The sequence below is a fragment of the Cannabis sativa genome, chromosome X (assembly GCF_029168945.1).
Source record: "Cannabis sativa cultivar Pink pepper isolate KNU-18-1 chromosome X, ASM2916894v1, whole genome shotgun sequence".
Lineage (NCBI taxonomy): Eukaryota > Viridiplantae > Streptophyta > Magnoliopsida > Rosales > Cannabaceae > Cannabis > Cannabis sativa.
In genome coordinates, this window is record NC_083610.1 from 7,918,385 (window position 1) to 7,945,098 (window position 26,714).

Sequence of the window (26,714 nt, forward strand, 5' to 3'; positions counted from 1 at the left end):
TGCTCGTAGGAGAACAAGACCTGGTTCATCTACTGAGGTGCTTAACACACCTTGGCTTTTGTTTGAGGCTAGCCCGTGTGGTATCTAATCATCTGGCACTGGCCAATTGTAAAGTGTCTCAACTCATGAAGCCAGATAGTAGACAATGGGACTTGGAGCTTATTGAGGACTTGTTTGATCCCCGCGATGTTGAGCTCATCAAACAGGTGCCTTTGAGTGTTAATCTTGCAAGTGATAGTTGGTATTGGAACAAGGACCCAACTGGTTTTTTCACTGTCAAAAGCTCATATAATCACTTACAGTCGGTCAATGGTAGTTGGAACTCATCCATGGAGGATGATGTTTGGAAGATGCTGTGGAAGATTAAAGCCCCTCCAAAGGTTTTACATTTTGTTTGGAAAGCTCTTTCGGGTTGTTTGCCTACACATACTCAACTTCATAGTAAACATGTTCCTGTGGCTTTACATTGTGTGTTGTGTAAACCATGGGGAAGAGTCAATATTCCATGTTTTGGTTCAATGTTCCTTTGCTCATTCATGTTGGCTCCGATCTGCATTAGGTGTTGGCCATTCTGTAGCAACTAATTTTTTTGACTGGTTTTATGGAAGTGTTGGCATTAGGCAATACGGGGTTAGTTGAAGAAGCTGTCATGGTTGGTTGGGCAATTTGGAAGGCTCGGAATGATATGTTTTGGAATGGTAAAAGTTGTAGTGCTGCTGATGTTGTTTGGCTGGCTCGTACCACTCTTCGACAATGGACGTGTGCTTAGTCTAAGCGGTTGGACTCGATTTCCCTCGCTTCCAATTGCACTGACACAAGAGACCTCTGGTCCAAACCGGCGGCTGGACAGTTAAAAATTAATGTGGATGGGGCGGTTTTTGAAGACACAAATGAGATCAGTACTGGTTTTGTAGCACGTGGCTGTGATGGTCGAATAATTGAGGCATTTTCAACTATTTCTTCTGTCAGCTGGCGACCCGAAGTTGCAGAAATTCTAAGTGTCAAAGAGGTACTTAGTTGGATAAAGAGTAATAACAAGTCAAATGTCATTTTAGAGACGGATTGCATTTTAGTTGTTCAAGCTATTCTTAGTTCGGTATCTATGCCTTCTATTTTTGGTCTATTTGTTCAAGATTGTCAATTTATTTTATCTTCTTTAAGTAATGTTTCTATTGGTCATGTTAAACGGTCTGCTAACAAAGCCGCGTACTGTATGGCACATAGTGCTTGTTATTGGTCGGGTCGTCGTTTAACTGAGAGCGATGTTTCCTTTGCTCTTCAGTCCATTCTATTAGCGGATGTTTCTGTCTAATAAAGATTATTTTCATTCAAAAAAAAAAAAAAATCTTAAAAACTGCAAAAAAAAAAAATGTTTACTAATGTTTTTGTGTTTTTTTCTTTTTGTTTTTTTTTTAAAAAAAAAATTATCTCTAATTAAAAACTCAACAAAAAATACAGACTGGGCTTAGTTAGTGGACCTACATAGCTAAGCCCGAAAGTTAAAACTCAAAGTTTTTCTTCTTCATCAAGTAGAAGATTCGCGGCTGTTCAATCAAGTATCGGCGACCAGAGAGAAACGACAGTTGAGATACTAAAATGGAATTCGTCGTTGAAGAAGACAAACACCTCGATAAAGATTGTTCCACTCTAATTATGGTCTGTACGATTCTTAGTAGGGTTTCACATGTTTAACAATGTTTTTTTCATTTCTTTTGGTTTAAATTAAGCGGAAGTTTAGGCGCAAGTTCTTAAGCTTTGTGTATCACTAATACAATATTGGACAGTTATGGAAATGGCAAATTTTAAATTTCTTGATGGTCTATGTTTTCTTGGTGGCCAAACTAGTGTCGATTTAATCTTAATTTAGTTTTTATTTTTGTTAAGCCGGCATTGTCAATTGGAAATGTGGGGCAATTGGCTATGGATCTTTTAGTTTCAACCATGAAACCAGAGAGAGTTGGATATTTGGATACTCCTTTTGTTCTTCCTTGTGTGGGAAATGATGCATATGTGCCTGTGCCTCAAGGCCAGCTCGCTCTACCACTTGAAGGTGATTACTTGTCTTATTTTTGTAACCCTTTTTTAGGGTTCGTTCATCAATTGCTGCAATTTGATTAGCTTGTTTCCATTATTTGATGTTTATTGTAAATGCTTGGGTTTTCAGTTTATGAATCACCCGCTAATGGAGTCACTCTTCTCCAACAAAGGTCCCCAGTTGTCAAGGTAAACTTGTTCATAAATTTTTATTTGGCACTGTCATGCTCTCCATTTCCATTATTATGGTCTTTGTGGTTATACCTTAAATTTTTATTGTTCAGAACATGGTTTACGATTTTTGACATGGCCATTAAATTAGGGGATGATGATTGAATTTGCTAAAAACTTGGCTGAGTTTGCTGCTGCTAGTGGAAAGACACATGTTATTGTGCTGTCTAGCTTAGATTTCGGGAGGTGGCAGAAAATTGATATGTCAAGGTATAAAAGCCAGTGTTGTCAATTTGCTTTGAGCTTTGAAGTTATTTGTTATTTGTTCATTTGCTTTGAGCTTTCATTTACTCCACTGGGATTTTGCGTTTGAGTGTAGCTAAAATGATTTGTTTCCAGAAGGTCAACTCTCTCCTGGTTCCAGAACATGTTATAAATCCAGAGACTAAATAAAATCAACATGTTTGGTTTCTGAAACTTTCTAAGTCTTAAGCAATAATCAAGTATATTTTGTGTAAAGCCAAGAACAAATTTAACCACAAAACTCAGAACTTATGATTAGAAACCAATCTTTTCTTTTTTGCCTTACAAAATTCACTAAAAGGAACACACGATGTAATGGGAAAGAACATCTGATGTAAGCATAAAATAAGCACTGAAATAATTTGAATTTTAAGAATGTGTTAAAACAATTAAAATGTCAAAGTTGGTTGAAATTCCTAAAGATGGAGGCAGAATAGGGGTGGGGATACAAAAATTATGTCTGGTTGCTTGGTCTTGTGGTAAACTAATAACCCTAGTAAGAGAACTTGAAAGCACCTGCCTTTGAATCGGTCACAAAGTCCCAGAATGAGGGTTTCTTCTCTTCGGCCCTTTTCTCTTCTACTTTCCTCATCAATTGATCAATAATTTCTGGAAAGGAAGCCTCAAAAGTGTTCTTAAACTTCTCATACAAATTCACCCGATATTTTGTCTCAGAAACCAGTTCACTAGCATTTGGCCTCTGAAGAAAATCCAACACATTCAACAAGTTGCTCATGCTAACATAATTCTGAGTAACGGCAACTGATTCCTCAAGGTTAATCACCAAATGCCACCATCCATTAGGCACAAAAATCACCTCCCCAACTTTACAAACACACTATGGGTTTCTTTTTCCATGTCTTGGTTGCACCATAAAAAATCATAAACCACTCAATTATCGAAACAGGGCATGCTACCTCAGCACCATCAAGGCTGGGGTGCACTCCTGGAGGAGTCACATCAGGAGGAAACATAACCCATTTCTTGGACCCTTTTATCACAGCATTCCATGCTGATGTTGAATTAGGATCAATGTGGAATGATGAACCAGAACCAGCAGGTCCAATTATTATCCATCTGTAATCTGGTCTCTCATTGCCCAACAGACCAAACAAATCTTCCCAGAAATACACTGAAACTTCATACTCTGAACTCAATCTCGGAACCTTTTCTACAAATTTCGGGTCAAATAAATACAATGGCCTCTCTTCCCTCACTTGATATGAATACCTAGAGTAGTTCTCAAGCTTCATCTCAACTGGCCCTACTGAAAAATGTAAATCACCAGAGAGCTTAACCAAATAGTCTCTATCCCATTTTTGAAGAGCAACCCAGTTATCTATACACCCTTCTAACAACACAGGCTTATTCGGTTCCTCAAAATTTGACACAAATTCTTCTACTGATATGCCCTTCTTCCGAATTATGTTATCTCTTTCAAGCCACTCAGGTTTCATTTCAAGATTGGCACAGAGCTAACTCTGAAAAAGATAATCAGAATAAAAGTCCCCCACTCTCAAACATGACAATCCAATATTTATGGCATCAAAAGAAGGGTAACAAGTAGTAATGTAAGTGAGCATCCATGACCCTTTAAAGATGAACCCATCACTAAGATTTTCCAACACGAGATTCCTTTAAAGGGGTTCATAGTTAGTGAATACATAGAAAGATTTCCTACCAGTCGCTAAAACCCCTAAATGGGTAGCACCCAAAAGCCCTAGAATATCAATAACAAGCTCATTTGTTAGGTTTTGGAGATTGCCCAAACCTGTGTTTCTAGAGTTGACAGAAGATGAGTTGAGGTAGAAATTTTCCAGTGGTCGAATCCCATGAGTGTGTGAAGGAGTAGAGGCTTTGAGGCTGAAACCTTCATTAATTTCTTCATCTTCATCTTCTGATTGATATTTTTCTAAAATGAGATTTTGCTTTATGCCACTGGTTTTGCTCCTAAGCTCGTTGTTGGTTTTGTTTTTGGTCCTTTTTCTTTTCCATAACAAGCTCTTGCAGCTCAACATGGCGGACAAGGTTCCAACACTAACAATGATTAGAAATCAATCTCACCGCCGAGAACAAATTTAAACAAATATGAGAAAACAAAATAATAAAAAATACACACATGATTTGCATGGTTAGAATTAGAGCCAATTTGACTATAACCTAAATCCACGGGCAGCCACTTTTATTCAAACAACTTCTCTTATCTTTGAGTACAAATCTCTCTTCCTCACCGTTACAGCGTCTGTCAAGTTTTCAAGAGGAAAAATACAATGAAATTCTAGAGCATTTAATACCTATTCAACATAAGCTATTTATAGCACTAACAAACAAACATACACGCAAGATTAACTTGGTTCGAATTAGAGCCAATTTGACTCTAACCTAAATCCATGGGCAGGCACTTTTATTCAAACAACTTCTCTTATCTTTGAGTAAAAATCTCTCTTCCTCGCAGTTACAAAATCTGTCAAGTTTTTAAGAGGAAAAATGAATGGAAATTATAGAACCTTTAAAAGCTATACAACATAAGCTATTTATATATCACTAACAACCAAACATGACTAAAGGCCAACAGTCATAACTGATTGCATTTTAAAGAACGGTTGTTATAATGGAATATTGACTGGACCAACAAGCTAACAAATCTCCACCATAGTAGTGATTGTACTTATAGCCCTGAGGAGCTTGGTCTCCTGTTTGCTGGTTCAGTTCCAAGCAGTGGAAGAACTTACTGCTTGGAAGTACTTTAGTTATCATGTCAGAAGAATTGCGCTTAGTGGAAACCTTCTTAATTATAATTGATCCTTGAGCGCACTTCTTTAACAAATTGCAACTTAGAGTCCTCATGCTTTTTCCTCTCATGATACATTTGGTTCTTGGATAGGTGAATTCACAATTTGATTATCACAATGAATGTTGATAACTTGGTCTTGAAGCTTTAGCTCACTAGCAATTCCTTCCAAACATATAGCTTCTTTTACAACTTTGGTTAATGCAACATACTTGAATCTTTAGGTTGTGTCATCAAAATAGTTTCATTTATCAAGCTTTCCATGCAAGAATGCTGTCGTAGCATCCATCAGCTCCAACTCATGATCAGACTTTGCTATCATTGTCAAGAAAGTTCATTTTTACTTGCGTTATGATATAGGTGAAATACATAGTTGAAATCAATTCACTCATTTTGAGGGAAGCCTCGAGGAACAAGTCTTGCCTGAAATTTGGCTGGTTCAACTTTTGGAGTCTCTTTTTCCTTTTAAAAATTTATTTACAGCTGACTGCTCTTAAACCAGCAGGTCGCTTGATTAACTCCCACGTATGGTTATCATGAAAAGACTTCATCTCTTCATTCATAACCTTGAGCCATTCATTCTTCTCCTTACTAACTACGACAGTTTTAGAACTTTTTGCCTCTTCTTCTACAAGTGACCAACTTGTAGTTTAATCTTCTTCAGATTTTTCCTTAGACTCCACCTCAAAATTGATATTCTCCAAATCAGAATTTGCTTTCTAATTTACATGGACTTTGTCCCACTAGCCTTGGTCAAATAAGTGATAGGAATATCATAGTAGCAAAATAGAGGAAGATAGCTAATATACTGATAGTGAAAATTGAAGTAAACAAGTTACTGGGTATTCGAGAGACCCAGTGCTCTCCTAAGCTAAGAGCAGTAGCTCTGCTCTTATATATACTACATTGAGCATTTATTCCTAGAGTGTTTTTACACTCAAAAAATCTGGTCTTCTTTCTACATTGAATTCAAGGTGTTGTGGGTGATGCCTTGGTTAATATCCCAAGCTTTGTTACAAAAGCCACAAGGTGGTAAAAGGAGAGTAAGACTTTGGAGGACTGCTTTTTTGGCAATACTATGGACTGTTTGGATTGAGAGGAATAGCAGAATATTTGAAGGCTCGGAGAAATCAGTCTAAGACAAGTGGTCTCTTTCTCTTTTCAAAAAAAAAAAAGAAAAACTCATTCTTAGACAACAACTTTCTTGTCACAGAAGCTGCTGAACCGTACTATGTCACCTTCCAAAGAGTACATGCCATTCTTGTTAATCCCTCTCATGACTATCGTGGAACCTTTTATAACATTCAACATTCCTTTCTCACCTTTCAACACATTCCCTTTCTTGTGTACCTCACCAAGAAAAGTCAGATGTCTCTTAAGATTAGGTTCAAGTTTGTCTTACATTCCAAGAAGCCTCTCAACTTTATTATGAAATCTGAATCCTACAGATCCAATTCTTGTAAGATAATTCTCGTAATCTTACAAGGTTGATTATATTTACAAGAAGCACAATTTCTCTTTGTTCATGAAATTCTCCAAACCAAGATCTGTTTAGGGTCATATGGTAATAGAAGCTTGAGTCCATCATCCACGATGTTTCTGGATTTGTACTGGACACCATCAAAGCCTCAGAAGATTCATAACCATATTGCACAATAGCTGCATTTCCTGAGTCATTGGATCTCTCATTATGGCCTTTGTCTTTCAGGACACAACCTCCTGGAATGCTTCTGTTGATCCCACATTAACCAACTATGGGATTGGTTAGTAGAGTATATAACTACTCGGACACCCTCTTTTCTTAGGCTAGTTTTTGGAAGTGAGTTCTGTCCAAGTGGTTGTATCGCCTTTCTTTCTATAATGGCAGCACTTGATATTTGGACATTCCCTTCAACATTTCTTCCACCATGTTTGTTCTGTAACTTAGATCTTTTCCTGTCATGTTTATTGTCCTTTCTTGATGTTCTTCCTCTTACTATTAATTCTTTACCTTACAAAATACTTTTTTTCAATTCTTTCAAATTCAGAGCAGCCTGCACTTCATAAAGAGATAAAGATTCTCTTCCAAACAGCAGGGTTTCTTTGAAATGAGCACGAGTCTTTGGCAAAGAACATAACAGTAATAAAGCCTAATTTTCATAATGTTCTTTCACAACTTATCTTCTTACATCTTAAATGAATATAAAATTTGTTTGAGATAGAGACGGTTTACTAGAGGTTTGGTCATAGAGGCTTCAAGCTTAGTCCAAAACATGCAACAATCTCCTGCTTGGAGACGTGTCTAATCACTGTATCCCCAAGGCTCAAGATAATTGCATTGTGAGCTTTTTTACTCAACAATACTTTCTTATGTTTTTCAGCCATTGACTTCTCCCGTTTAGCCCCCTTCAAGTGCTTCAACTAGACCCTGTTGAACCAGAAGGGCTCTTATCTTCACCCTAACCCAAAATCATTTGACACGATTTTCCATGGGCAGCCACTTTTATTCAAACAACCTCTCTTATCCTTGAGTACAAATCTCTCTTCCTCACAGTTGCAGATTCTCTCAAATTTTCAAGAGAGAAAAAAAATACAATTCTAGGACCTTTAAATGCTATACAACATAAGCTATTTATAGCACTAACAACCAAACAGGACTAAAGGCCAACAGTCATAACTGATTGCCTTTTAAAGAAAGGTTGGTATCACAGAATGTTTACTGGATCAACAGAACATATTGCGATATTAATTGTAATCTTTGCCACATCCTTAGTGGTTCGCAGGTCCATTACCTATCAAACACCAAGAAGGATGGAAAAGATGATCACTGTGAGAAAATTGGGTGGAAAATACTAGAAGAATATAACCCTGACCAGAGGAGATGGAAATATCTGAGTGATATAGCAGAGGGCAGTTCTGTGCATGTAGATGATTTGTCTTTTGAGGACGAGCAAGAAAATGATGAAGATTACTACCCAAGCTTGCCTTTTGCTGCACTTTATTCATGTTTCAAGGTACTCTTTGCATGTCATACCATATATATGTTGAAAGATTTGCATATTCCATTTTGACTTGGAGTGACTGTGAGGGAGGGGTTAACATTTAGATTTCATTGTTTTGCCCCCTTATAATCAATCATTTGTTGAATGATAAATGACTACAAGTGATGGAGACACGCAATTTAAATAACGAAAGATTGGATATAATTTGTTCATTATGTCATTGCAATTTTACAATGTAGTGCTAAAATTATACTTTGAAAGTACCATAATAATTTTCTTGGAAGAGAACTTACCTGATTAGTGATGCTTAATATCTATTAGGAAAAAGGTTTGAAGGTCACCTGCTTATTATGCTACTGCTCAGAGGGAGACAACATCCCCGATGCTTTCAATTTGGCTGAGGCAGCATGCAAACTTCTGGGATTTTGTCCCAATAATCTTAATAGTAAGTTTCTTGTTAAATTGATATGTATTTCATATCCTCAAGGATCCTGACCTCCAGGTCAGTCATTATATATTGCTAATTTTTAAAGTCCTTTTCCCTGAAATTCAATTGCACTTGATTTCAAGAATCTTATCATATCTGAGATGAGGTGTTTATAATCTGTTTAATTTTATACTTTCTCAATCAATGTTTTAGAATCTTATTGTGTGAGAAGAACCTCAAGTTGGTGCATTCAAGTTTCCAACAGCTTGTTCCTAACAATATGTGATTGAGCTTTGTAGCACATTCTAATGATGATAGCATCTTTAAAGCTCAGAACTATTTTGTATGAACTAATATTTGCTACATATTTTACTAACAGAATAGTTATCATGTTGAATCACTAATGTTATTTGTTGTAGCTTTCATCTGATTTTCTGTCTCAGTATATATCCTTTTTCTTAATGGACCAGATTATAAATAGCTTTTTACAAACCTTTTTTCTCCGTACACATTTATAAATTATATATGCGTGTTAGGTACACATTTATATGCATGTTAGGTTGCAACATTCTAATCAATTTGTGCCAATGGTTTTTTGTAGACTACGCGGACGGCAAATGGCTCATCCCATTTTCATGGGGAACACTCTATGGACCAGCTCCAGACATGTCCATCTTTTAAGGAAGTTACAGGTTAGATGTTAGGAAGAAAGCACTGTGTTTGTTTTCAGCTCGCAGGCTTATAATTCAAGTCTCATTATCACTGAGGTTTAGTTAGCTGGACATCTGTGACACTGCGCTCTGTATTCAGTATCATATATTTGTTTAGCAATTATTTTAATCTGAAGAAAAGGTATTACACCAAAATTAAGAAAACGTATTACACCAAAATTATGATCAATATCTTCTCTTTTTTGAAATTAAATTGATCTACCTCCGATGCTTTGAAGCTTTATAGGGAAGTATAAGAATAATTAGTATTTTTGCTCCTGAAGTGCCTTTATATTATAACACTTATTAATAATATCTCTAGAAATATAATTTTTATGGTAATGTAGTTTTTCTTTTTTAGGTTAATGAATAATAGAATAAAATATATATATATTTTTCAATAAGATATATTTTTAATTTTAGTTTTTTAAGACTGAAAGATATTTATTCTGCATATATTTATTAATTACCATTTGTTTATATTTTTACTTTAAAAATTATAATTCGAGAGATATTATTAACGAGTTGTACACTATAAGGGATACAACTTAGTAGTAGAAAAAGTTTTGGAGACGAAAATATTAATTATTTATCAAGAAATTAACTTTACATTACAATACTAGAGATTATACACAACGTATATGTATGATGAGTTAATATTTTGTAACTACACTTTAAAATGTGAAGTTCTCACGTGAAAATATTAACATGTTAATAAGTTAATAACTCATCGTGCATGTTTTGTACGTGCCTTGGGAGTAGAGTTGTACATTTGGGCCAGACTATTTGGCACGATACAAAATCGGCACGATCCTAAGATACGAGCACAACAAGTAAAAAAATATAAGCTTAAACACGGAACAAAAAAATGAATTTGAGCACAATACAAAAAATATGACACAACACGACATGAAAAAAAGTATAAATATAAAAGTATGAAAACACAATATCAAAAATATATAAATTTAGTACCATCATCATCATCAGATCTCTGTCTCTCTCTCTGAAGAAGAAGAAGACGCAGAGGCATTATCAGATCTTGGAAATGCCTCGCCTGACTTTGAACCCTAATCGTCTTTTGCCTAGGTTCGTCTTCGGCCAGTCTTGGTCCCTTTCTTTGTCTTTGGCGTTTAAGTTCAGGCCATGGAGTTCTGTTCCTGCCATGGCGATCCTGTCCTTGTTGTTCACATACCGCCCTTGCTCCGTCGAACTGAGTAGTGGTGGCGATGGTGGAAAAATCTCATCCCCTAGACGTCCTTGTCCCTCGAACCGTGCCTCCTGCGATTGAGAGAAAGAGAGAGAAGAAGTTTGAGATTTGTAGAGGAGAAAGAGGCGGCTGTGAAAAATGGTATTGTTAGGTTTCAAGAGCTTTCTTTCTCAGTGGTGGCGATGGTGGAAAAGTTGCCCTTGCGATTGAGAGAAAGAGAGAGAAGAAGTTTGAGATTTGTGAAGATAGAAGAGAAAGAGGCGGTTAACGCGCGTCATGGATAGGTAGTATGTTTTCCACGATCGACGGTGAAAGCAAAGTCGGAGTATTGATCGTGTGCGGCTTAGTCTTCTGTGTCGGCCGGGAAGAATTATGTAGCCATCAATCAAAGGGTACTTACGATCGTGTTCAAAGCTCTGTTCAGGTTTTTCATTCCAACTCCTACATTCATAAACTCTAATAAATTCTTTGACTATTGTAAATCTATTTTGTCATTATCTACACATTACATATGAAAATTTAGTAATTATATGTATTACTCATTTTGATATTTGCCACACGTATAGAGGAATTTTTAGCCCAATTATGAGAATTTTCATAAAATTTGCTTTTATTGATCTTACCTTGTATTATCTATATCTATTAGAAAAACATCTTCATATTTTGTTATTATATTGATATTGTTGTTAAGGCGTGACCAAATCGCTATGGGATGTGAAACTCTTGGTGGTTGTCTACATGGCACCGGTGGGCAAGGTAGTTACTCATGGAACAGTTACTAGTGGTTACTGTCTAATATAGTGTAGTTGGTGTGGTGATGGTGGTTGACGGAGGCTATATGGTGATGTGGTGGTTGCGGTTATCATACTGTAACATGGTAATAGTGACCTTTGCAGTTATTTTATTTTTAATTATTATTTATTTATTTATTTTTAAATTCTTGTTTTTAACTACCCTCTATAATTTTTTAAGGAAATTATAAATATCAATTATTCTTATTTTATTTATTTTTTATTTTTTTAGCAGTTATTTTATAATAGTATTATGTTTTTTTTTTGTTTTTTTTTTATTATGAATTAATTATTATAAATTGGTGTAATTTTGCATTAATTATTTTATTTATCAATTATTTATAATTATCATTTATTTTTCAATTGGTGATTTATATTTAATATTTTCAAATATAGTTTTAATTTACTGGTTGGATAGAGGATAAAATATAAAATCAAATGCTGCGAAAAATATACTTTGCTTCAATTTTTAGTCTTGAAAATTTTATTTTAGTTTTTGTTTTCTTATTACACTTTTACAATTTTTCATTTATGTCGTTAAGTTTTATCCAATTTTTCTTTTAATAAGTTTTTTTATTTGTTTTAATATTGTTAGTATTTTTTATATATTGTTGTGTTATTTCGTACGGTGATATTATTATGTTATGTTAGTTTATTACGTAAGATTTTATGTTTTGGAGTTGGCAAAAATTTAACGAGTTTGAACAAGATCTCTCTTCAAGTATTCGAGTTGGAGATAAGTTTCTATCTTTTTTTATTTTATCTATTACATTATTATTATTACTATTTTCATTGGTATAATATGTTCTAATTATTATTTATTTTTCTTTGGTTTTGTAGGGAGGTTCACAGCAGATTAGCAAAAGCTAAACTTATGTAGCTTTAGTGGTTGCACTGGATTGGTCTCTTGCATTGGGCTACTTAATAAATCTTTTGAGTCTAGTTGATTATTTTCAATTACTGTATATTCTAGGAGATCCTTCTTCTTTGTTTTGAAGTAGGATCTTTCCTAGATTTTTTTGCTAGTTTGCTATCCAGTTTTCCTGAGGCATCTCTGATTCATGTATATTGTACACATGAATTAGCAGTTCGTGCACTCAGGGTGGATGATAAACTATTTTAGATAGATGATTTTTCATCTTTTCTCTATGTTTAAACTTTTGAATATTTTCAATGAAAGTTCATTGTCAAAAAAAAAAAAAAAAATATATATATATATATAAATTTAGTTTTAAAAGATAATCTAAATTATTTTTTAAAATATATTATTAATTTAATATTAAATTTCTTGCCAAACCTCCCAACGTTTATATTTTTATACAATCAACTCTTATTTTTTATTCTTTGGTGGCAGAATCTCTATCTACTTTTGTTTGCAAATTTACTATTTCATCTATTCCATGGTCAGTCCAAATCACCATAATGTTAAAAAAAAAAAAAAATTACATGGTATACTAACTTTTGCTATTTTTTTTCAAAAATACTGTCAGACGGAATTTTTTATTTTTTTACTGTAATTTTTTATAAGTTTCATACTGCAATATACTGTGTTAAGTTTCACTGGTGTTCTATTGGTGTTTTTTAGTTGTTCTACTGTTGTTTTGAGTTAATCTACTTTGTGTTTTAATGGTGTTTTATAAAAACACAATATTTTTGAAAAAAAAAATTCCGTGTGACAGTATTTTTGTAAAAATTCACTCAAATTCCCGTATTTTTGTAAATTTCCAAAAAAAAAAAAATCATAACTTAATTTCTTTTTAAAATTTTATTCAAGTCCATTTTTTCTTTAAAGAAAACATAGTTATACCTCTTGCCACTAGTTTTTATTACTGAACACAAATAATTAACAACAAAACTATAAAATTTGCTTGTGATGATACACTTTTTTTTTTTCCTAAAGAATTACTATTGTTACCAAAAGTAGTACGTTCTCAAGTGCATGAATCTTTTATCCTTATTGTAGTGTAGAGATTGTGAAGAATGAGGTCGAACCCATAGGAATTGGGTGAAATACAAGAAAAACTTATCTAACATAAATTAATTTAATTCTAACCTAGTTTTAATAATTTGATTTTGTATTTTAGTAACAAATAAAGTGTTTAATAAATAAAAACAACAAACTAAAACTAATAATTTATAGTTTGTACAGTAATTAAATTATAGGATCTAACCATATATAATTATAATAAGATTTATTAATATATTGATTCTTGTATAGTTAGAAATCAATCTCAACTATTTTACTAAGATAAATTTTCACTTGCTTTAAAATTATAACTTATAGTATTAAATGTGAAACAATTTAATGTAAATACAGATGATCAAAGAATATTATTTTTTAGTAAATTATAAATTAAACTATAATAATTTCTAACTATATAATATACTTGATAGTAAAGATGAAAAAAATTAATTAAAGAAGCGAAAATTATTTATAGAGAATCAATTCAAAAATAAATACTTAAAATAAAAATATCAGTTTCATCATCATAACTCTGTCTCAACATGTTCAGCAAAAAAAAATCTGTCTCAACATCATGTGTCTGGTCTAATGCATACCAGAACATACATGAGACCTCTCACTTTGATGCTTAAGGAATTATTTTCATGACTTTTATCTTTTCTGGAAGGCTAATTAGTAATTTTTCTCCCCGAACTTTGACATGTACTAAATCGTGCCCCTTGAACTTTTTTGGCCGTTAGAAATTCTCCCTGAACTATTGAGATTGTTAAATTTAAGGACTTTTGTCTAATTTCATTTGATTTTACTGTTTCAGTGATTGTTTATGTACTAAACCATGCTCCCTAAACTTTGATATCTACCAAATCATGCCCCTCAAACTTTGATATGTACTAAATCATGCCCCTTGAACTTTCATCCATGTTAGATTTTTTTTACTAAAATTAGACAAAAGTCCTTAAATTTAACAATCTCAATAGTTCAGGGGGCACGATTTAGTACATGTCAAAGTTCGGGGGAAAAATTACTAATTAGCGTTTCTGGAATTGTTGAAACAATTCCTTAAATAAATAAACTCTATGTCCAGGATCCAAAAGGCTTTCTTTAGAGTTAGCTATTAGAAAAATACTTCAGCATCTTACTAAAGTAAGTTGCTTGCACTAGAGTTAGTAAATTACCAGATATACCACAAGCCATAGGTTTAGATAATCTCAAAACTATGAGACTAGGATCGAGAAGTTTTGTTAAGTCCTTTGAATAGACTTATTATCGAAATTTTCTTTTTTGTCCTTGTAATAGAAAACGTTTGGTTACTCCATGTGAATGGCTCTTTGGCTTTGATACGTAGTTCCTTATTAGGACTATCCATTGCTTGTTTAAACTAAAAATGAATTTTTATCACAAGTGTTTTCCAAGTCATGACAGAGTGAATTCCTTAAAACCCATCCACTACGACGAGGTACCATGACATTCTGTCTAAGAACATTATTGGTATTAACATCATCAGTTGTGTCAATACAACAGAGGTAGTGAGACCATCTTATATAGAATAAGATGATAGAACACGTTGGAGCTGAATAAAAATATCTCCTTTACTTTGCTACTTTATTTTCATATTTAGTCATGTTCTTAGAAAAATAGTATTTATTGAAACAAACACTTGCTTATCTTAATGACCATAGGATGGTCCACCCCTAATCACTTTAGAATATCTATCAAACTTGAAAACCTCAGTTGATATTTCTAGCTTTTCTTAAGTTCATGATCAGGGCATCCTTGAATCTAGTAATGGTGTACACTAAGTATATGACCATTCCATCATTCTGAGATTTTTTTTGGGATCAAACTTAGATGGGACGACATAGAATGTCGTTTGCTATTTCTAAGGCATTTCCTTAGAAGGACTCAGACAACTACTAGTAACTAATCATAGACCTTACATTTATATTAATATGCGACTCCAAAATTCTGGGAGGTAAGTTTGGATACAATTTAAAGTTGAACTTAATGATCTTTGAACTGCATAACTAAATATTTCTCCACCCCTATCAGTTTGCAAGATCTTTAACCACTAACCTTAATGGTTTTCACCATTACTAGAAATTTATGAAATTTCTCAAACATTTCAAATTTCTTTATTCAAGGTATAATCTAGAGTTATCGTCTAAGAATTTAACAATAACTCATATCCACCCCTAAATGTACATCATATGTTCAAATACAAACATACTTCTAAGTGGACTAAATGATCTTATCAAAACTATTATGAGCAAGATTCAAATGCCATAGATGTATTATTGTGGTTGTGCTCTTTTGATGATCCCTAGGTTTAGTTACAACAAAAAGAGTTCTTAGAATAGTTCAAGTAGATTCTGGTCACAGAATACAAAACTCATAATCCATACATTAACATACAGTTTAGAGCCATTGATAGAAAATAGATATTAACAATTTGTGGAAGGTATACTGTAGTGTTCAATGTATTCTAGAAATTGAAATTTAAAATTTCTATTTAGAATCTAAAATTTAAATTCAAAGACATAAATTTATACCAAATATTCAATGAGTAATTATTCTATCTTGGACCACCACTACTAATTTAACTCTAAGTTTAAGTTGCCTTTAGTAAGCATATACAAGTAGGAGATTTTTCTAAGATCGATGATGTATATCATTATGGGATAGAATATCTGGAATATGATTGTTTGTGCCACTCATTTTATAAAAGAAAATAGAGTGACATCATAAGCAGATGATCTATAAACCTTCTTGTCTAATGATATATGTTAAACAATTTCTTAATAAAAAAACTTAAGAGGAGAAACTAAAGAATTTTTTTGATTAAAATAAGAATCTGATGATGTCCTAGTAGGCAAGAGTCAAGGTTATTCTTATTATATCAATTCTCCATTATGTCAGTATTGTAAGTGTTGGGTTTTGTGCCCTAAATAAAACTTATTTCAATATAATCAGATTTACTAATTGATAAAGATAAGAAATCATTCTATGTTGCATGGTTCACATGATTTATTTCATGATTATGTTTAATGTATAAATTCTATTAAGTCCAGAACATATATAAATATATACATATTTGTTCATGATTATAGTGTCGTCAGCACAGTGAAATATAATCATGATTATATGTTCAAAAGTTTAATTCTCATGATTTGTCAGTTCACTGGATTTAGACTGACATGATAATCGATGATAAGGTATACTTACACCTTGTATGAGTGTTATGTCCTTTCCAGGACATTGGTAAAATTTACTTGTATCAGATGTATGGAGTATACATTAGATTGGACCGATATTGATCTTAGATAAGATATTATAAACTTACTATTATATCTTTCTAAGTCAATATCACTTGTTGATCTTAGGTCTATGGATCTTAATCTTGATATGGTTATGTTCAAGTTAGTTGTATTATTTATCTTCTTCAAGTTGTTCGTAGAAGCTAACCAATGGTTCTGGCGGATATTACATCTTGGGAATATGGTAGTTCAATTGAGTAGGAGCGCTAATTATAGATATGGAATCTATAGCTTATATAAGTATTTAGAAGTGAAACAATGATTTCTTTCGAGTTTGGCTGAATAGAAATAAATGATTGAGGAGAAATAAATGATTGAGGCCTTATTTAAGTGATTATAACTGAAATATCATTTATAGGTAGCTAAGTGTTTTAAGGATAAAATACATTGAAGGGTAGAACGGTAAATTTGTCCCTATTCGATGTAGATCATCTATAGAGGATCTTTGATTATTAGGATTGTAACAATGGATAATTATAACGTATTTATATCTTTGTACATATAGAGCATTTTATATAATTAAGAGTACAATTCCATTCCGAATCTATAGTGGCGCAAGGAGGAATTAATAAGTCGGAGAATTTACTTGGTAAATTCTAGATCCTTATTGGAAGCTCGGTTATATAGGTCCATGGTCCCCTCACTAGTTGAGATAATGCTGCTTGCAGACTCAGTCAATTGATTTTAATTAATCGATTATAATTCTAAAATTAGACTATGTCTTATTTATGAATTTTCACTAAGCAAGGGCTTAATTGTGAAGAAAAGAGGGTTTGAGGTCAATTTATTAATTAAAAGAATTTGCATGGTCTAATTAATAAATAATATAAATGGCAATTTTATTTTTTAATTAATTATAATTATTAAATAAATATTTTTGACATTTATAGGATTGAAATTGGAAATATAGTATTATTGAAAGAAGAATAAGTGGTTAAAATAAAGTGGCAAAATTGTAACTAGAGAATGGTCTTTTATGTGGCTGGCCTTAGTGTTGATTTTTTTGCCCAATATTTTATTCTTTTTTAATCCATATAATTCAGCCCTAAGCCTTAGTTGAAACACTATAAAAGGAACATAAAGTTCTCTTCTCATCCAACTGTTCACTTAAACCAAATCAAATCTAGCTTTCTCTATCAGACAACTAGTAGACGAGAGAGTTCCTTCCATAGTGATTTCAGCCTCCTTCATTGTTCTTTATCATATTCGAACCCTTAGTAATAAAGTGTCATGCTCACACATAGCAAGTCAAGTACTCAATCATAGTGAGTAAGACGGTGGTAACCATACCCGAAGGAGAGAAAGAGATACAGTTTCAGATCTAGATAATGCTCTGCTACAGAAAGGAATCAAGGGCTAGGGATCTGAATGAAAGGAGTCATTATATTCCGCTGCAACTAATGTAAGATTTTCTAAACTCTTATCTGTTTATTATATTGTTTTAGAGATATTCATATTTACTAAAAGACCATTCTCTAGTTAAGTAATTTTGGATGTTAATCAACATACTTGTTAGTAATTTATTTGGATTCCTTTTCACAAGGAATCCAAATAAAATATCTCTAAAATATTATTTAGGATGTTAATCAACATACTTGTTAGTAAATCTCAATTCTGGTAAAATATTCCCAACAACTGGCCTCAGAGCCATGGTAATGATTTACTTTCATGTAATATGGATTTAAAACGATGAAATGTTTATTGTGTTGATTTCGATGTGTTCATGTTATTTTTTGTGTTATTTGATGAATGTATGTGATTTACAAAATCTTTCCATGAAAATAATTTTACAATCATTATGAAAATATTTTATTTGGATTCCTTGTAAAAAATTAAGTAATTTTAGTTTTTACGGAACTCGATTATGATAAAAATGAATAAGATATGAAGGTTTGAAATTCGGGTGCAAATATGGTCAATCGCACGCACACCAGTCACTCGGACAAGGTGATGTGCGCGCGCGTGCCTAGGACAAACCTTGTCTGAGCACGCTGAAGCTTGCCCACGTGACCCTACATACGCTCGTCCCTGATGCTGTAGACGCCGAGGGAGATGTTGCAGGCGCCGAGGGAGATGCTGCAGCTGACCGAGAAAACTCGATCAAGGAGGTTGCAAGCCTCTCGTGCGCGCATATGGGTTGCTAGCAGCCTTTCTGGGCTGCACGTGCAACCTCCTAAGCAGCCACCTAGTTTCAGCCCAAAAATTGATTTTTGGGTGATTTTTTATCTTCAAATTCATAAAAATCAAAATAAAATATTATTTTAGTATATTTAAACTTAAATATCAATTTTGTAAATTAATAATATTTAATTTTAATAGATTATTATTAATTTCTGATATTTTGAGGTTTAAATTTAAAAATTGATTATTTTATTTTTATTTATGGTGAGATTTTAATTTTTTTAATATTTATATTTTATTTAATTATAAGGTTAGATATTTTAATATTAGGTATATTTTAAATTAAATGATAGCCTTATCTTTTAATTTGAAATATTATATTAAAATTGCATTATATGATAAATTAAATAATTAATAAATTTGAAATTAACCTAGATAATTTTTATAGAAATTCTAACCATAATATTTTCAAATTAAAAAATAGGTTATTTTGTTAAATATTTAATTGTTTATAAATTATAAGTTAGAAAAATGATACTTTACATCTTTTTACTTATCAGAAATTTATAAATAGTATTTTAAATATTTAAATAACCTAGATATTTTTGTAAAAATTTGAAAAATACTTAATTTGAGACATTTTGACATATAATTAGGATAAATATTATTTGTTTATTATTTTATTCTTAAAATAATAATTGTCTAACCATATATATTTTAAAACTGGTTTATTTTGTTATTTTAATTTTATTAAATTATAAGATTAGAAAATGATATTGAAAATATCTATATGGTTATTTTCAAATCATTTATCATATTAAATATTTAATTTAATTTGATAAAAATAATTTAAATAAACCTAGATATTTTAAATAAGTTTCATTTTTTTAATGTTAAATTTTGAAGAAATATTTAAGGTTGTTTTAATAACCCTAAATTTTAAAATAGTTGGTTAGTTAAAATAACAATTTAATTATATAAATATCTTATTTCACATTTATTACATGGATATTGTGTTTGTTTATTTAAACTTTTTTAAACAAACCTATTATTTATTTGATCTAAATTGTTAACTTATTGACAAATCTAATAATCTGATTTTAATCATAGTCCAATTGTCAATAGATCTTATAAGTAATTTGTAACAGGTAAATTTTATATTTTTTTTCATATGTGTAAACCTAGAAACATGATAGGACTCATCCAAATCAATTTGACATGTGTGACCCTATATGTATGCTTTTGGGCTTAGATCCAAATAAATGGAATTAAATTTTCATTGGATTATTTTAAAATTAATTTAGAAAATTACACTTAGTTTCAAGAAAAGATTCTAAATAGTGATTTCTAGTAACTAATTTATATTTTCTAATATTTATTCAAGTAGAAAAATATATTTAAGTTGAAAATTAATTTATTTAATTTTAGACCAACTTAAATTAGGATATTGTTCTTAGAACTTAAATAGAATTAATAATTAAGTTGATTTTAGGGTAAATACCATTTTGGACCCTCTGTTTTACAAAAGTTACCAATTGGACCCTGTGTTATGTTAAATAACAAAATGGACCCTGTATTTTCTAAAATAGTACAAATAGGACCTTGAATTGATTTTTTGTCAAAATAAAGTTTAATTATAATCCGATCTAAAAGTGTTATGACAAAACTGTTTACATTTTTTTGTATCTGTTCGTATTAAGCATTGTCTTCAAGTTGGTTGTATTAAAAAAAAAGTTGTTAAAAATTAAGCTTAGGGTCCTATTTTTACTATTTTAGAAAATACAGGGTCCATTTTGTCATTTAACAAAACACAGGGTCCAATCTATAACTTTTGCAAAACACAGGGTCCAAAATGGTATTTACCCTTGATTTTATTCAAGATACTTAATTATTTATTTTTATTTTCAAGAAATTTAATTGAATAGAAAATATATTAAGTTGAAAATAATTTTTTTTTTAATTAATTCTAGACCAACTTAAAATATAATATATTCTTAGATATAAAATTAGAATTAATAATTAAGTTGATTTAATTCTAGATACTTAATTATTTCTTTTTTAATAAATTTAATATGTAAGTCAGAAATTTGTTAATTTCAAATCAAGTTATATTAGAATAATTTTCAGAATATATTTTAATAATCATTCCCACAGATTTTGATTTTTTTTTTAATTTTGAAAATTAGATTAAAGTTGATAATTAATTTGTCAATTAATTTTATATCAATTTAAATCAAGTAATTTTCATTAATAATTTAATGAAAATAAATAGACTAAAATATATTATGTTTTAATTAGAAAATTAGTAATTAGTTTATGAATTATCTAGATAGATATTTTCTAGGTAGACTTTTTCGTATTTTTCTAGATATATTTAGTTAAATTTTAAAATTAATATTTAAGTTGATTTTGTTCTAGACACTTAAATTTTTGATATTTTTCTTAATAAATTTAATTAAATAGGAAAATTATATTTATGTTGAAAATTAATTTATTTAATTTAAGACCAACATAAATTAGAGTAATTTTTCCAGTTTTATTTTATTTCATTTTAAGTGTAATTTCGAAATTGTATTGCTTTAAATACATTGAATTTTGAATTCAGTTATACATATATATTTATAGAAAATTAAATTTGAGTTAAAAATTAATTTTAATTTATTTTGGACCAACTTAAATTAAGTACATTTTCATAATATTTATTGAAAAGTTAAACTAAGGATGAAAAATAAATTTTATTTTTCAGATCTTCCTAGAGTATAATTTTATAAATATTAAATTAAAATTTATATTTAGAGCTATTTAAATTAGTAATTTTAATTAAATAAATGTATATTAAAATAAATAAATTAAAATAAGTATCAAAAGAAAATACAACTCTTTAAAATAATGAGCTTTTAGTTATATAAGAACATTCGATCTCCATTGTTTGTTATGCACTAGTTCTTGTTTTAGTGAGATTCATTAGCAATTTAACGCCGTAGAATCTCGAAAGATATGTATTATTGTAAGTGTTTATATTCTTGGTAACGTCCATCTGAATAGTGGCTGCTAAGAGTAAGACTTACAAGGTATGAAATAATGGTGAAAGCTCATGAAATATGAATGACCTTGACTCTCGACTAAAATGAAGCATCGTCGGATTCTCTTTTCGATCGAACAAAAGGTTGCTACAATGGTTTCTATTTTAGATGAGCTGACTGCTCTATTTAATGAATGATATCTTTGACTCTCGACTCAAAACGAAGCACTATAATAGTTTGTTGGAAACCTTAGAAATTATTTAAGATGTGTTTGTTTTGTATTTTTACATGTCTTTCTTACTTGCTAATTGCTTAATAATTTCTGAATTGTGTATGAATTTATATTGAACCTATGTTGTTTTCTATCATTAATTGTAGTATAAATTTCGAATCTTCATTGTTAGTCTAACTTAGTTTGTTGTTTTAATGGGACAAATCTCAAAGGATTGTCATCCGTTAGACAAACATAATAGTGTTAGATCTCGATTGATAAATATTTGTAAATGCAACGTCTAGCTGTACATCTAAAGATGACAACTTAGACTAGTATTTACAATATGAAACACTGAAGAAATTTATAAAATAAAAATAACTTTGACTCTCGCCTAATAAGGACATGGTTAGATTTTTATTTTAATCGAAATTATTCTTTAGTTTTTTTTCTTAGCTTTTTCATTTAGAATTTATTTAGATATTATATCATTGATGAATGGTTTATAAATCATCTGCTTGTAATATCTCTGTAATTTCTCTTGTAAAATTGAATGGTTTAAGAAGTGTAGATAAAGTAGACAAACGAGAAAGTTGATATACATTAATATTCTTACTATATAACCGTCCATATTGTACTGTTGTCTTTGCTATATATAATATCTTCTATATCATATATGTTTTGGTCCACTGTTTTATGACTTTGGTCCCATAAAGGAAGAAACAAACTATTGTGTACAGTGTAGCTGCCTCTATAAATATTCATTATGACAATTTATAAATATAATTGTGTACGGGAAATTTGATTTTCTATACTTAGAAAATCAAAAAATTTGATTTCTAAACCAATAATTTAAACCCTAAAAAAACTATACCTTTTTTTTCAAAACCCCAAAAATACCCCCAAACTCTCACAGCATCTCTCTTTCTCTCTCTATCTCGGCCGGTCCCAAGAATCCCATACCCCAGGTCCGATGGTCGGACCATGGGGTCCGATGGTCGGACCATGGGGTCCGATGGGGTCCGACCAATCGGACCCATCGGACCCCAAGGTCCGACCATCGACCTCTCTTTCCCTCTCTCTCTCAAATCGTAGGAAAAAAAAAATTTAAAAGACGCTCGACTGGGGTCCGATGGGTCCGATTGGTCGGACCCATCGGACCCCAAGGTCCGACCATCGGACCTCTTTCTTCCTCTCTCTCTCAAATCGCAGAAAAAAAAAATTTAAAAGACGGTCGGACCTGGGGTCCGATGGGTCCGATTGGTCGGACCCATCGGACCCCAAGGTCCGACCATCGGACCTCTGTCTTCTTCCTTCTCTCAAATCGCAGGAAAAAAAGTTTCGCAGACGGGCCGGACGGCCGGGGCCGGACTGGGGTTGCTCTTTCGGGTTGGGGTTGGGGTCGGAGGGGTTGGGGTCGTGGTCGACAGGGGTGAGGGTGGTGATCGGCGTTGGGGTTGACGTGGGTGGGTGAGGGTGGTTCGGGTGAGGGTGGGCGGTTGGGGTGAGATAGAGGGAGAGAGAGATGATGCAGAGAGAGAGAGAATATTGTGAGGGGGGTATTTTTGGGGTTTTGAAAAAAAAGGAATAGTTTTTTTAGGTTTTAAATTTTTGATTTAGGGAAATTTTTTTTTGATTTTCTAAGTATAGAAAATCAAATTTCCCTTGTGTAATCAAGGAGAGTTTGAATTGTACGCATACGACTTATTATGTATAACAATTATATAACAACACAAATTTGCACAAAGTCAAACCCAACAAAACCAAATATGTACAAACACTCGTAAATTTTCAATTCAACATTTAGGTCACTAAACCTTCTTTTGGACTATAACGTATAAAATGAAACTTACAAAAATAAGAAACAGCAAACCCAACTCCTTTTCAAATAATTAATATAATAAATACATATAAACAGAAAGGGGTTTGACATTTTGAACTTTGTATTTTTTTCTTGAAAATTTTTTTAGGCAAAATTTGTACTTTGGAAGAGAAAAACAAATACAAAAAATCATACGTACACTTGCAGTTTCAGAAAGATCGACCAATTGTTTGTTACGTGGCACACTCCTATTGGTTAGTAGTTATGTAGGACGGCAACCAAAAAAAATCAATGCAATCCAGAGATAAAAGAGTCCAGAAACCTTTAACGAATGACGGTGGCCAGTCGTATGAAGGTTATTACGGAACCACAAAACGATGCTAGGCCACCCCAGAACCAATCCGATGGCGGGTACCATCAACGACCATCGAAAGCGCGTTGGCTTGTTCCCAGAGATACTGCTTAGGACGTTCTTTTAGTTTTGGTCGTGCCTACGGTTAAAGCTCCTTTCCGCAGCCGACCTTATGCTCGACCGACCACTAACAACGGACTCATTGGGCGACCCTTGGCCGCTACTCCCATATTGATGCTCCCACGCTCTACCCCGATTCACGTCCGGCACGTGCTCCGACACGCGCCACACCTTAACTGACTTGTCGAGGCTCCCGCTGTACACCACCCACCTCGGGTCAACCGCACCGTCCTTTTCGGAGCCCCGATTTTCGTAGCATTCCTCTTCAACTGCCAAACACTTGACGGGCCCAGTATGACCCGTTAACACCGAGAGGCAGGCGTGGGCCCCACTGGGCTCCCTCCTCCAGACGCAAATATTCTTATCGGCGGAGCCGCTAAAGACAAGGTTTCCGCCGGCGGCGAGACAAAGCACGGCGAGCTTGTGTCCCCTGAGGACCCCACCGTGAGACAAGTGCTTCTCTCGTTCCCAGTAATTGACCAACCCGTCTGACGAACCGCAGTAAACTATGGCGTTTTCTACGTTCACTGCTAGAGCCGTCACCGCGTTCTCTTGCTTCAGTAGAGTTTGAACCAAGAAATGTTTCGTCCCTTCCCCGTTTAGCTCTCTCCTCCAAACCTTAACAGTACCATCAGCCGAGCCGGTGAAAACCAACGAGTCGAAACCAGAAACAACTGAATTTACGGCGTCATCGTGAGCAGTGATAGATTCCAAGCATTTGGACGTGGCGATTCGCCAGACTTTAATTGTCTTGTCCCACGACCCTGAGTATAATAACCCTTGTTCTTCGTTCAAGCTCATGCACGAAACGGCGTCGTAATGCCTTATACGGAGAACATTCCGTCGCCTCCTGACCTCAACATAATTCTTTGGGTTGATGGAGCCCCGGAGAAAATCCCTGAAAGAGGGCAAGCTCCCGATTCGTTTGTGGACCCGCGGATTCTTCGGGGAGACTTTCCAGACTCGAATCTTACCGTCCTGGTGACCCGTGAAAATCTTATGACCTGAGATAACAATGGCTTTCACCAAACCACTGCTGCATTTAAATCCGGAGAATTCTTTCATGTTTTTCCAAACCCGAATGTTCTTGCTGTCGGATCCAGTGTAGAGAAGGTCCCCTGAAACAGCTAAAGAATATACATGACCCTCTTCTCTTACAATAGACCGGATTAAGCCATTACGAGGAAAATTCTCATGATCTTCTTCGTAAGGAGTGAAAATAATCGGAGAGGATGTTAGCCAAGGAGACTTGTTGTACGGAGAAGAATTTTGATTATTCCAAGGGGACATGGCGTAGGGAGAAGCACTAACCGATGATCCCGGACTCATCGCCGACGAGCTACTTTGACGGTGGCCGGAGAAGTTGTCGTCGTCGATGTGGGACGCTTTGTGACGTGGCGAGAAGATATTTGATTCGGAATGCAACAGTGCTCCGAATTTGGGTCTGGCAAGGAGACCATTATTGGGCCTATCCGCTACCATTGTGGATCCTCCTTTTGAGTTTCTCATCTACCGTTTGGGAAAATTTTATGAATTGAGATTCAGGGAAAAGTTTTGAGATAGATTTTGTAAGAGAAGAGAATGAAGGGAGTGATTATTTTTTTTTTTTTAGTATTTCGAAGATTGTGAAATTAGAAAGAGAAAGAATTTATAAATAGGCGAGTATGAAAAAAGTGGTGGGTGTGGTAAGTTGACACGTAAGGGAAGGAGACGTAATCGTTTTCGGAACCGGGAAACCGGCTTAGCCGGTATTATTATTGGAGAAGTTGAAATTAGAGGAAAGGAAATTCAGGAAAAATAGGGTATTTCTTTTCTTTTCTTTTCTTGCGGCGTTTAATCTCCACACGCTAAATTTGGGAAACTATCACGATGTTAATAACCACGTATGCAGTGAAACAATGAAGCGTCTTCAAATTGAACCAAAATGGTTATTTGACTTTCGATGAAACATGTTTTCTTTACTCACTACACCCCCAAAATAGTATTATCAATAATTGGCAAGTAATGTTAGCTGCCAGCACTAGAAAGAGTTGTGAATGGAAGAATTTTTTTTAATGGTTATTATTAAAGGAAGGATACATAAATTTACTAAAAAGTAATAAATAATTTAATTATTATTTTTCATTTCATATTAGGCAAGCTTACTCTATTTATTTATTAAATAATATTTATATTAAATCTTGCTACTCATCACATTTACATACATTTTTGTAACCATACTTCTCATCATTCTTAATTACTATTTTATTAATATATATTTAAGTAAATAATATGTTTATTTATGACATTATTTAATACTTATAATTAAGAAAATGATATATAAATTTATTAAAAAATAATAAATAACTTGTACCACACTCTATGTTTTTTTTG

General features: G+C 32.8%; 2 protein-coding genes and 1 pseudogene across 2 annotated transcripts; 1 reads left to right on the top strand and 2 right to left on the bottom strand.

Moving 5' to 3' along the window:
- Positions 1-1,430: 1,430 nt before the first annotated feature.
- On the top strand, positions 1,431-25,966 carry LOC115703189 (uncharacterized). Its single transcript, XM_030630710.2, has 8 exons — positions 1,431-1,656; positions 1,885-2,050; positions 2,165-2,223; positions 2,357-2,475; positions 8,052-8,292; positions 8,602-8,725; positions 9,309-11,717; positions 23,698-25,966. Exons 1-7 carry the CDS (start codon positions 1,597-1,599, stop codon positions 9,386-9,388), a joined length of 849 nt encoding a protein of 282 aa, XP_030486570.1. The 5' UTR covers positions 1,431-1,596; the 3' UTR covers positions 9,389-11,717; positions 23,698-25,966.
- On the bottom strand, positions 2,745-4,534 carry LOC115703188 (arginine-specific demethylase JMJ22-like; annotated as a pseudogene).
- LOC115703191 (protein JINGUBANG) lies at positions 23,731-25,850 on the bottom strand. Its single transcript, XM_030630711.2, has one exon. The coding sequence runs from the start codon at positions 25,848-25,850 to the stop codon at positions 24,345-24,347; it is 1,506 nt and encodes a 501-aa protein (XP_030486571.1). The 3' UTR covers positions 23,731-24,344.
- Positions 25,967-26,714: the final 748 nt, after the last annotated feature.

Coding starts and splice junctions, on each gene's coding strand:
- LOC115703189 (XM_030630710.2), top strand. CDS start 1,597: ATGGAATTCGTCGTTGAAGAAGACAAACACCTCGATAAAGATTGTTCC. Junction 1,657..1,884: donor ATTGTTCCACTCTAATTATG/GTCTGTACGATT, acceptor ATTTTTGTTAAG/CCGGCATTGTCAATTGGAAA. Junction 2,224..2,356: donor AAAGGTCCCCAGTTGTCAAG/GTAAACTTGTTC, acceptor CCATTAAATTAG/GGGATGATGATTGAATTTGC.
- LOC115703191 (XM_030630711.2), bottom strand. CDS start 25,850: ATGAGAAACTCAAAAGGAGGATCCACAATGGTAGCGGATAGGCCCAAT.